This window comes from Mus caroli, chromosome 14 (assembly GCF_900094665.2).
Source record: "Mus caroli chromosome 14, CAROLI_EIJ_v1.1, whole genome shotgun sequence".
NCBI lineage: Eukaryota > Metazoa > Chordata > Mammalia > Rodentia > Muridae > Mus > Mus caroli.
Window position 1 is genome coordinate 61,771,399 of NC_034583.1, and position 12,112 is coordinate 61,783,510.

Here is a 12,112-nt window from a genome sequence, read left to right on the forward strand (position 1 = left end):
AAAAAAAAAAAAAATTTATGAAATTAGTAATGTGTGTTTGGGGGTGGAGGCACATGTAGTCCAGAATGGCTTTGTTCTGAAGCCAAGGTATATATTGAACTAATCCTGTTTTCATTTCCCAAATCCTAAAAACCTTCCTTTCTCTCCCCATGCCCTTTTTTTGGGGGAAGACATGGTCTCTTTGTAGTCCCGCCTGACCTCAAACTTCAATTTGCCAATCTTTGCTTCTCAATTGCTGGGGCTAAAGGCATGCACTAGTGTGCCAGGGCAACCCTTGTCAGCTGAGTCTTACTCAGCTTGGGGCCACAGGAGATCTCAAGCTTAAGCACTTTGCTGTGGCTGACCACAGGCACTACCATCCCTGGTGAGCCTCTTCTTGCCCCTGGGGTGACTTTGTAGGAGAAACACTGGGGTTTTGTTGACCAGCTGTTACTTCAAGGTTTTTCTAGTGTTTGTGAGAAAGCTTTCTAGTCCCTTTGTCTTATTTGCTTCAGCATTAGTATCCCAGGTTCTCCTCAGCATGTGCCAGGATGGTTTTTCTAGGACTCCTATTCAGGATTGGCGCTTGGGCCCTTGCAGGTAAGAGACCCACAACTGCCCTATATTGCTCCTGCTTTTCAATGGTCTTAGCCATGGGCTCCCTCATAATGAAAGCACTATGGGCCATAAATCACAGAAACTAGTCTTCATTATTTGCTTCATTTGGCCTATGCATTCTATAGTATTCCAGGGGAAAACATTTGCTACTGACCTTGTCAAGGCCTAATAAATGAAGCCCAGCCTGTATCAGAGAGGCAGGTGTAAGGACTAACACAATGGGCCTTTCTTCAGCTACTGCTTATATGTAGGTCGCCACTTTATTACCCGGAAAGAGGTAGATTGTCTTCATTCTGACAACTCTGTGAGAACATTATGCTATAAGTATGTGAGCTGAACCAGTCAGAAGAGCTGAGGCAGACACAGTCTGCGTTAGTTTTACAAGATACAGGGACTTCTGCACCAACTGGCTTTTAAAAAAAAAAGCATGTTTGTCTAAACATCTCCATGTGTTGACAGTGAGACACATCCCTGAACATACTACACGTGACTGCTGAAACCAGGTCAGTAGAAACCATCGAAGTTTATTGGCGGTCACAATGCTTACACTGTATGCAGCAAACACCCTTACAAGTCTATCCGCAACCTGATCACGCAAGAAAAGATTCACCACACAGTCGCCAGAGGAGAAGGAAAATTAATAAGCTTGTTTGTGAGGGTTGAGGAAAATAAAAATAAAACCTAATTGGTAATGTCCCATGGGTAAGAGCTGAACTAGAGATGTGTACAACTAGCAGCAGTTGTGGGAAAGTACAAGGCAAAGAGTTTTCTCCATCCAATGTTCCTCTGTAGGTTCACTTTTCTTTTTTAATATTCAAAACATTTATTATGGTTTTTATTTTATAAAAATGTATATTTTTCAAGGGAGAATGTTAAATACTTCATGCTAGGTAGACCTTGTTATTAAGAACCCCTCCCCTGTAGTAACTTCCTCCAGTTCATACATTCATGAGTGCAGGGTACATACATAAATATCCACACACACATCCATACACACTGCCTCAAAGGCTGGGGAAGACAAAAGTTATGGCCACACATATTAGGCCTCTGGTGGACTCATGCAAATTGCTCAACAAGAGAGCAAATGGCTCAATTCTCTGCCGTCTCCCTATAGAGACCAAGAATCCTAAAACATAAATCCAACTTTTAATAGCAAGAGGCATCTTTCTGAGGATGAGGGTTAAGTAAATGGGAGAAAGGATGGAGATAAAACACCAGAGTCTTTTAGCTGGAGTTGTCGGTCACTGCAGGAGGCTGGATGGGGAGGGTGGTGCTCCCGCATGGCTCAGAGTTCCTAATAACAAGGTTAATACAGCGTCAGGAACGCATCAGTGGGGGTGGGGAGGGAAAGGGCAGTAAGAAAAAATAGACATTTGGAGTCTTTTCCTTTTTTGCCTCTCTACACTGTGTCACTAAATATATCTCTGCACTTTCACACATCCTTGTCCAATAAAGCTTCAGGCCACCACAATGCACATTTTCTTCACTCGCCATACATCACCCCTCACGTCAGCATTGGTGCACTAGACTCTGTAAAAAGTTTTCAGTCACACTTTTGTTTTTAAACTTGAGTCAATATAAACCTTGTTGAAAACGTTATGAAAAAATGTACATGTTTATACAAGGCAGGCTGCGGCAGGGCGCCGGGCTCTCCCTGCACGGTGACCCCAGGAGCGGCCGGAGGCTCAGATGCCTGTGCGTCTGTCTCCTCCCACCACCCCTTCCCACCCCAGTCCCCCAGGAACCAGCAGTGCCCTGTCCCTCAGTGAGTGCACGCACACCCCGTACTTCCCCGTACTTTCTGGGGAAATAGCTGGTTGACTTTTGCCATTTCCCCCATACCCCTGGAGGAAGGAGCCGGGATCAGCCAGGCTCTCTCCCTTGCAACTGTTCACCCTCTGGACCAGACCAAAGGGACGCTGCTCTGCAAGGTAGAGTCCGAGAGTTGTCAGCTCATCATGTCATTGCTATTCACTCCATAAGTGGAATTCTTCATTGAGTCGTTGACCTCTCGACGGAATGCTGACAGGTTCTGGGTGAACCTGCAGAAAGGATGCATGTGGGTTGGGGGAGGAGGTAGAAAGGAAAGGTCTTTTCCTAGGCAGAGAAATGGCTACTGAGAAGCAGAATACAGCAAATGGTGCCTCCTCGGCTGACCTCAGTCTCAGAACTATTAGGGAAAGGTGGTCTTATTTACACCTTTACTTTTCCTGGAAACTTCATGGCAGACCAGAGATGGTCACACTTGAAGCTGGGAGGGCCATCTTGGGCTTGTGGCAGCAACACAGATATATTAACTGCTTGACAAGAGATGGGAATTAACCTTAGGAAGTAAAGGCAGAAATGACATGAGGCTGTTACAGTCCTCAGAGTTGAGAGACTAAGGACATAGAGCTGTGTTGTTCAATATGGAACCTGCTAACTATAAACGGCTAGGGAGCACTTGCCTATGGCCAGTGAGAGCTGAATCAAATAATATTTAAATTCAGTTCTCCATTCACACTCAAATCACTTTTATTTTAAAACACTTTCACTAAAATTATACAATTAAGATAAACCAGATAGTTAATTTTTGATGTCTGGTACAGCCAGGGTACAGAATCCTGTATCAACTCTACGGTTATGAAATAGAATTCAGATTAGGTGTTTCTGACAAACACTTAGCATCTCAGTTTAGGCACGTCATTAGGTGTAATACAGAAATGCTTCTCAAGATTTACCTTACATCCTCAATAATAAAGAGAGTTTACATTCTCAATTTTAAAACATCATACACCAAAATAACTGTGGATGTTTTGGGTTACCACTAAAACTTTCATGAAGAAATCTAAATTGCACATGTAGCTTGCCTCTCTACTAGACAGCACTGCTTTATGTACCTCACATCTGGTGAATAGAGATGCACATGGAACTGTGCTTGCTTCAATAGTTTGAAAAATAATAGCACTTCTTGGCAAGACCCAGACACTTACCTGTCTCTGTTTTTCGTCAGAAGATTCCGCTCAATGCCTTCCATCAAATTTTCAAAACACAGATGCATGGCCTGCTGCTTCTCTGGTGGTTGGCTATTGACGATGCTGTTTCTTAGGTCAGAAAAATACTGTGGGTCAAGGAACAAGACAGAAAGTGAAAGAAGGCAGATGAATGTTCCCCAAAGAAGGCAGTATCTACCACAATTCAATTTATACTTTAAAAATCCAAGCACTTAAAGGATGTTTTCATATTATTTTAAAATAGAAGCTTGTAATTTGTAAGGTGGATTGTTAACGATTACTGTGCCTCCCTTTCGCTGCTGACCATGGCACAGTCACCACACTATTTGTTTTTAGGCAGGGTGTCTCAAATGCCTCAGGATATCTTGGAACTCATGATTCTGAACTTGTGGATCCACCTTCCTTCCTGCACTTCCCAAGTGCTGGATCTGTAAGCACCTGCCTCTAGACCTGGCATCAGAGGTCCTGTCAGGGACATCTCAAGGCTTGAGACAGAGATAGAGATGGTTCAGCATTTAAGAGCACTGGCTGTTCTTTTAGAGGACCTCCATTTAGTTCTAAGCACCCATAGGGCAGCTCACAACCATCTGTAATTCTAGTTCCAGGGGAACATATGTCTTCTTCTGGCTTCCAAGAGTACCAGGTACCATGTGGTACACATACACACATGCATACAAAACACCCAGACATTAAAAAATAAAATATTTTAATTATAAAAGAAAACAAAAAACAAAAGCCGAACAAAAAAACCCTTAAACTCAGGCTCAGGCTGTGAGGGTTGGCTTTAAGTACCTGAGCTCCACAGCCTCTTGCTGGTCCTTGCTTACCTTTTCATTAAGTAGTATTAAGCCAAGCAGGGGTCGAGACATAGACCACTGATTCCTACAATCTTCAAAGATAATGATGTTCAGCACCGTGGACAGCATCTACAAGTAAGAAGGCAGTGATCTGCTTTGGCTACCTAAGATGAGAGGACAGGCTCCAAACAGGCCTTTTCTGTGTAAGTTAAGCAGAAATACTGTGAAGCTTCATTTTGGTCTTTTGTTTTAAGGAAAAATTTTATGGTAAAATTTTATTTACAGGTGGTCTTTCCCTGTTTATTTGTCAATGCTGAGGACTGAGCCCAGGGCCTTTGTACATCCAGCAAGGACTGCCACATTCCCAGCTCTGTGCTGTACTCTTGTTTCTACTTTGCAAAAAAGGAGCACAAGCCAGCCCTAAGAAAGCTAGACATGGTTAACTCCTTCTCCATTTCCCTGCAGTGAGAGAGGAATGCATGGAAGGAAGAGTGCTCCTGAGATAGGATGAAGGTGTGGGGTTGTGACACTCACTTCATTTCAGATGTTTTTCAGATCTAGAAAATTAAAAATCCACTGCCTTTTAAAGGACATATGCACAGTGAGATGTGAGTCATTTTGGCCTTTCCTCTCTCGGAGACACTCAACCACTGTGGGACACACCACCATTATAGACCTCAGATGCCTTACCTGCTGGATCATAGCTGGATGCTGCTGCATGATATGCAGAAAGCAGTCACTCTCCCGGTTCAGGGGTGTTGTCCTTTTCTTGGTGCTACGTGACAGCTGTTTGAAGAGATACGTCACAATATGGTCTAGGCAGGAACAGCAGCCTGTGCATACCATGGTGTCTGGAAAAAATGTAGAAGAACAGGAGTGCTGAGCTGCTGCTGATTGGGTGAATAGATAATTAATCCTTTCCAATTTTGTCTCTAATATATGCTCTTGAGAATTCTAGGAGGTAAGTGTGGCCTCTGGCAACAGAGACACCAGCTTGGAGAAGCCATGAGACTCATGTAAAATCACACTGCTAGAAACACACAGAGCCTGACGTCGGAGCCCGAGTTACTGGTAGAGGAGGACACTGGCAAAGACAATTTTATCAGCCTGAGAGAGACCACCACAGCCATGTGTGCTTTTCCCAAGGGACACACACAGCAGTACATGCTGACTAGGGAAGGCTACTAGGCTAAGTGAAGAATACTTAACACATAAATCATTTCCCTTGGGGCTAGACTGTCCTTGATATGGCTTTGTCCTAGAGAGAAGTACGGACGTATCATGGAAGTGACAGTGAGGTGTGGATAATTCAAAAGTTCTTTTTATCAGGGCTATTTAGCCTGAATATTGAAGTGGTTGACAAGATAATGAAGTCTAGGCAAGCATACACTTCCATAGCTTCTAGTATGCTCAGGAGACTATCAACCTCCTAATGTGCCAAGGGGATTTTGCCTGATTTGCATTATGCCTGCTTATTTCAGCTTGATTTTACTCCTCTATAACCCTTCTACACAAGCCAGCTAGACCTCCTGTTTCCTCTTGCCGATAAATGCTAGTGCTTGCTGTTCCTGTACCCCATGGACTTCCTCTCCAGGCTTTACATGTACACTTTGATGTGAGGCTTTCCAGGTCCCCAGCTTCTCGTGACCTGGGGCTTACCTACCCCTCTGTACTCACTACTATGTAAGGCCTAATTATGTAGGCATAAACCAGACAACCTGGGTGCTTACCAAGTGCAGTAAGTCCTTCAGAGATCGAAGAGAGGATGTACATGATGACATGAGGTTCCAGGCTTGCAATAAAGTTCATATGGTCCTGGGTCAGGACTTCCAGTAGTGAGTAGTAAGACTGGCTGAGCTTGGGGTAATCCTGAGCAGAGGAGAAAAAAAAAAAATCAGTTGAATCATTTGATACTTTAGCAGGGAGGGAGGTCAAAATAGTTTAGCAAAATAGTTCTTTTAGTTGAGAAAAAAGTTATAGTAGAAAGAAATGAGGTTGTAGTTTCTTGTTTGTTTGAGACACGATCTCTCTATAATGCCCTGGCTGGCCTGGACCTTGCTGTAGACCAGGCTGTTCTTGAACTCAGAGATCTGCCTTCCTCTTCCTCCTAAGTGTTGGGATTAAAGGAGTGAGGTTGTAGTTCCTTAGGAAAAACATTAAATCACAGTCACAGGCAGAAAAAAGAATGAACACAACCTGAGCGTGAAGTTGCCAATGAGGTTTAGGCTTACCAGGAGGTCACTATGAGGAATAGAGAGGAGTAGTTTGATGAAGGTCTGTAGGGCATTTTCCAAGGCATCATCTCCATAGAGACGGAAGACCCCAAAGTTGACATAACTCCCACTGAGGGCAGCCTTCAGCATGGAGAAGCAGATGGAGATACCCTTGAGCTTCAAAGCATAGACCTGATCCTTTGGCACCTCTCCTAGTGTCAGGATGCGATTGCCTGCAAAAACATATAGGAACTATGTATACAACCATGGTCATAGTACTTTTTGTTTTTTTTTTGAAATGGGGTCTTATTACATAGTTCTGGCTGGCCTTGAACTCACAGAGGTCTGCCTGCCCCTGTGAATGCCAAGTGCTGAAATTAAAGACATTTGATGCCACACCTGGTATTCATAGTTTTAAAGTCATCCTAACACTCCTACTCCAAAGGCATATACAACATACACTTCAGCAGGTCTTTGGTGACATCTGGCAGTCTGATACTTATGAATAAGGAACACAGGACCCCATGGAAATGCTGTCCTAGCTATTGTTTATCTAACTCGAGACCACACACTGTTGGATTCACTTCCAGGGGCGTATCTTTCTAAAGCACCTACCATACATTGTTATCATCTTGCTGGTTTCTCGGAAAAGTAAGATACCATTGGGAGATGAAACATCAAATTGGAGTCGCTGAGATCTGAGCAGAAAATACAGAAAGACAACAAGTCAGAGGTGTTTCTTAGGAGATGAGGTTCCTCTAGGCTCTCTCTGGTGCTCCACGGGTGGCCCAGCACTACTGCTGCAAACTGCTTACTCCACCAAGGAAAGAACCACGCTTCTAATTCAATGATGTTGCTCTTCTCTCCTTCTCTCTCTCACTCATTTATTTTTATTTTTCCCAAACAGGGTTTCTTGGTGTAGCCCTGGCAATCCTAGAACTCACTCTGTACACCAAGCTGGCCTCAAACTCACAGAGATCTGGCTTGCCTCTGCCTCCCGAGTTCTGGGATTAAAGGCGTGCGCCACTATGACTTGGATGATGTTGCTTCTTTCTTTTTTCTTTCTTTTTTTATTTTTCTCTTCAAGACAGGATTTCTTTAAAGCCCAACAATTTAGGTTCAAGTTCTGCTCTTCAACAATGAAACCATTAAAATACAACCAAATCAAACCAAGCAAAACAACAGGACAGTAGATAAAACTAAGGTTTTAAAGTTCTCAGTTTTATTTATGGTATAGCTTCTACCAGTCATTTATTAGTACTGCCTTAAAAGTCTTCATTTGCTATACTCACAGGCTTGGTGGCACAAGGAAGAGTAAGCACTATTACCACTTTTTATCTTTCTTTTTGAGACATGATCTCAGTATGTACTCTCCTGGACCTCACGCAATAGACCAGGCTGGTCTCGAACTCACAGAGATTTGCCTGTCTCTACTTCCTTAGTAGTTATTAAAAGCAATGTGCCACTATGCCTGGTAAAACCATTGGTTTTTTGAGACAGGGTTTCTCTGTGTACTCCTGGCTGTCCTGGAACTCACTCTGTAGACCATGCTTGTCTCTGCCTCCTGATGCTGAGATTAATGTTATACCCCACCACTGGCTGCCTGGCTTATTGGCACTTTCTAAGAATACAAAGAGATCTGGAATGCTCTAACACTCAAATACCACACAGGGAAGGATAAATGTTAACAATCTTAGTTTTGGTTTCCGACTGTTCTTAAAGCCAGAATATGCATTTTAACTACGTAATCTTGGAGCAATGTCATGTGGATCATTAAGGCCTTCATGATCCAGAGTCCTCGAGACACTCTGCTGCTGACAGCCAAGACGCATTTCTTTTTTTTTTTTTTAAAGACTTATTTATTTATTATATGTAAGTATACTGTAGCTGTCTTCAGACACACCAGAGGAGAGCATCAGATCTCATTATAGATGGTTGTGAGCCATCATGTGGTTGCTGGGATTTGAACTCACGACCTTTGGAAGGACAGTAAGTGCTCTTAACTGCTGAGCCATCTCTCCAGCCCCAAGACGTATTTCTAAAATAAGCCCTAAGGCCACTCACTTCCCCTGTGCTTGCTCTGTTCCACTCTCGCTGTCTTCAGTGCCGTCTACTCTTTCCATGGCAGGTAGCCATACTAACCTTAAGAGATGGAACCAAATCATGGACAAAGTGGCATAAAATGCTTAGTGCCTTCCTACTGCAGTGAGGAGACGTGTCTGCTTTTCAATACTACCTGGTACTTCTGTACCAAGGCTCTGAGCACTGGCACTTCTGTCCACAACTTGATTTCCTCTGCGAGCTGTGCTTGCTCACCAGGACCCAGCCACAGAGGCAATGTTCTGCCTCAAGTCCCAGCAAGCTGAGCCTATCATAGGATGTTAAAACAGTATTGTCTGCTTACAATTTTTACCTGGAGTTTCACCAGAATCTTTGTCATTCAGATCCCAGCCTAAATATCAGTTTCTGTGAAAGGTTTTCCTGGAACCCTCTAACTCCTTTCAATTTTATTATTTTTTAAAAAACAGTATTTAATCACTGCTAAAATTCTTTCTGTACATTTTACTTTTGGGGGCATAGGGTCTGATGCTGCACCCCAGGCTGGTCTGGTACTCATTAAAGCCCAACCTGGGGACAGAGAGATAACTCAGCAGTTAAGAGCACTGACTGCTCTTCCAGAGGTTCTGAGTTCAATTCCCAGCAACCACATGGTGGCTCACAACCATCTGTAATGGGCACTCGATGACATCTTCTGGTGCATCTGAAGACAGTTACAGTGTACCCACATACATGAAATAAATAAATTGTTTAAAAAAAAAAAAGCCCAACCTGACCTGAAATTCACAGCAATCCCCTTGCTCACTATGAACGCACTCATTTTTGGTGTCTATCTTACTGTGCTACAGCAGTTGATGGCAGAGACTCTGTCCGTAACAGCTAAGAAGTTGCGTGACCTTTAAAGACTGGGTGCTCTCAGATACTTATTTTATAAATTAATAGCTCTTGAGTAGGCTTCACGGGAAGTTATGTCTCTCTTGAATATTACACACCTCATCACCATGGTAGCTTTAAAAATGCTTGTTCTAGGCCTGTCTGGTCTACACAGAGTTCCAGGACAACCAGGGCTACATAAAGAAAGCCTGTTTCAGCCAGGCGGTGGCGGTGCACACCTTTAATCCCAGCACTTGGGAGGCAGAGTCAGGCGGATTTCCAGGACAGCCAGGGCTATACAGAGAAACCCTGTCTCGAAAAACAAAAAAAAAAGAAAGCATGTTTAAAAAAAAATATATATCCAAAAAAGAAAAAAAAGGTGCCATGAGAAATTTATGAGCATACTGTTTTTTCCTTTGTATCCTAAAAAGCAAAACAAATCTAAAATTAGATGTATTGAAAACTTTTACTACCTTTAAAAAAAAAAAGTCGCTTTTCGCCAAGATGTCTTCGAAAGCAAAGAAGGAAGCTCCTGCCCCTCCCAAAGCCTAAGCCAAAGCGAAGACCTTGAAAGCTAAGAAGGCGGTGCTGAGTGGCGTTCACAGCCATAAAAAGAAGATCTGGACATCACCCACTTTCCGGCGGCCCAAGACCCTGCGGCTCCGGAGGCAGCCAAAATATCCTCGGAAGAGTTTGCCCAGGAGAAACAAGCTTGACCACTATGCTATCATCAAATTCCCACTGACCACTGAGTCAGCCATGAAGAAAATAGAGGACAACACTCTTGTGTTCATTGTGGATGTCAAGGGCAACAAGCATCAGATCAAACAGGCTGTCAAGAAACTCTATGACATCGATGTGGCCAAAGTCAATACCCTGATAAGGCCTGACGGAGAGAAGAAGGCGTATGTTTGCTTGGCTCCTGATTATGATGCCCTAGATGTTGCCAGCGAGATTGGAATCATCTAAACTGAGTCCAGATGGCTAATTCTAAATATATACTTTTTTTTTCACCATAAAAAAAAAAGGTCAATCTTTTAGGCTAATAAACAACTATGTGTGTGTGTATGCATGTGTGTATACACGTGTGTATACACGTGTGCTTGCCTATGTGTATGGAGACCAATGGCTATGGTCTTGTTACACTGCTCTCCACCTCCTTTTTCTGAGACCAGGTCTCACTATGTAGCCTTGGCAGACCTCAAACTCAAGAGATCCACCTGCCTTACTCATTAAGTACTGTGACTAAAGGCATGTACCACTATGCCTGGCTTCCCCACTATATTTTGAGACAGTGTCTTCTTTCAGTGTATGGACTATGAATCTGTACAGCCACATTTAACTTTTTTATGGTGCTGGGAATACAAACTCAGATCCTCACATTTGTACCGCCAGCACTTTACCCTTAGCCTTTTCCTGTTGTTTTGAGACATGATCTCACTTTGTAGCCTGGGTTATCCTGAAACAATCCTCCTGCCTTAGCTTCTTGAGTATTAGGATCATAAGTGTGAGCCATTTGCCATAACTCTGTATTAAGAAAGATTAAGTGGGGCAAGCCTTTAATCCCAGCACTTGAAGGCAAAGTCAGGCGGGTGCTACAGATCGAGTTCCAGGACAGCCGAGGCTACATAGAGAAACTTTGTCTTCAAGGACCTATGTTTGGTTGTCAGCACCCGTGTCATGGAGCTCACAACCACCTGTAATTCATTACATCTCAGTTTTAGAGGGAGCCAATGCCACTCACCTCAGCAGGCACCTGCACTCATCATTAAAACGAAAATAAATTCTCAAACTACAGGTCCTTTAAAATAGCATATCTTTCTTGTAAGTCCTTACTCTGAAATACAAAATGACCAGCACCATCCCCAAGTGTCAACTTGTCTATGTCTGGGCAGTGGACGAAATCAAGAATCACTCTGGGCCTGGGTGTGTTTTGGGGGTGGGGTGGTGGTAACATACACCTTTAATGCCAGTGCTTGGGAGGCAGAAGCAGGTGGATCTCCATTAGTTGGAGGACATCCTGGTCTACAGAATGAATTTTAGAATAGCCAAGGCTAAAAACCAAACCAAACCAACCAACCAAACCAAACCAAACCAAACTAACCAACAACAAAATAACCCCCTCCCCTCAAAACAAAAACCCAATCCGGGCTGCCAAGATTACTTCTTAAGAATTGATATCCTAGGGGGCTGGAGAGATGGCTCAGTGGTTAAGAGCATTGGCTGGTCTTCCACAGGTCCCAAGTTCAAATCCCAGCAACCACATGGTGGCTCACAACCACCTGTAATGAGATCTGATCTATCTTCTGGTGTGTCTGAAGACAGCTATAGTGTACTTACATATAATAAATAAATAAATAAATAAATAAATAAATAAATCTTTATTAAAAAAAAAAAAAAGAACTGATATCTTAGGGCTAGTGGGGGAAAAAAAGGATAGCCACCTTGGGTTGGGGATCTACCTCAGTTAGTTAAGAGTGTTTTCTAGCATGCAGGAAGCCCTGGTTTGATCTTAAGCCTTGCAAAAAATCAGGTATGTTGGTACATTTTTGTAATCCTAGAACTGAGGAGGAGGGATGAA

General features: G+C 43.2%; 1 protein-coding gene and 1 pseudogene across 2 annotated transcripts in view; one reads left to right on the forward strand and one right to left on the reverse strand.

Annotated features, from left to right (window-relative positions):
- Positions 1–1,096: 1,096 nt before the first annotated feature.
- Positions 1,097–12,112, reverse strand: part of Xpo7 (exportin 7) — a 92,838-nt gene continuing 81,822 nt past the window's right edge. For both annotated transcript variants that reach the window (XM_021181421.2, XM_029468780.1), the window contains exons 22-28: positions 7,216–7,298; positions 6,619–6,833; positions 6,118–6,256; positions 5,078–5,238; positions 4,418–4,516; positions 3,570–3,697; positions 1,097–2,639 (exon numbers count right to left, since the gene is read on the reverse strand). In XM_021181421.2, the coding sequence (XP_021037080.1) occupies positions 2,546–2,639; positions 3,570–3,697; positions 4,418–4,516; positions 5,078–5,238; positions 6,118–6,256; positions 6,619–6,833; positions 7,216–7,298 (919 nt within the window). In that variant the 3' untranslated portion in view covers positions 1,097–2,545. The remainder of the gene's footprint in view (positions 2,640–3,569; positions 3,698–4,417; positions 4,517–5,077; positions 5,239–6,117; positions 6,257–6,618; positions 6,834–7,215; positions 7,299–12,112) is intronic.
- Positions 10,036–10,566, forward strand: LOC110309054 (annotated as a pseudogene).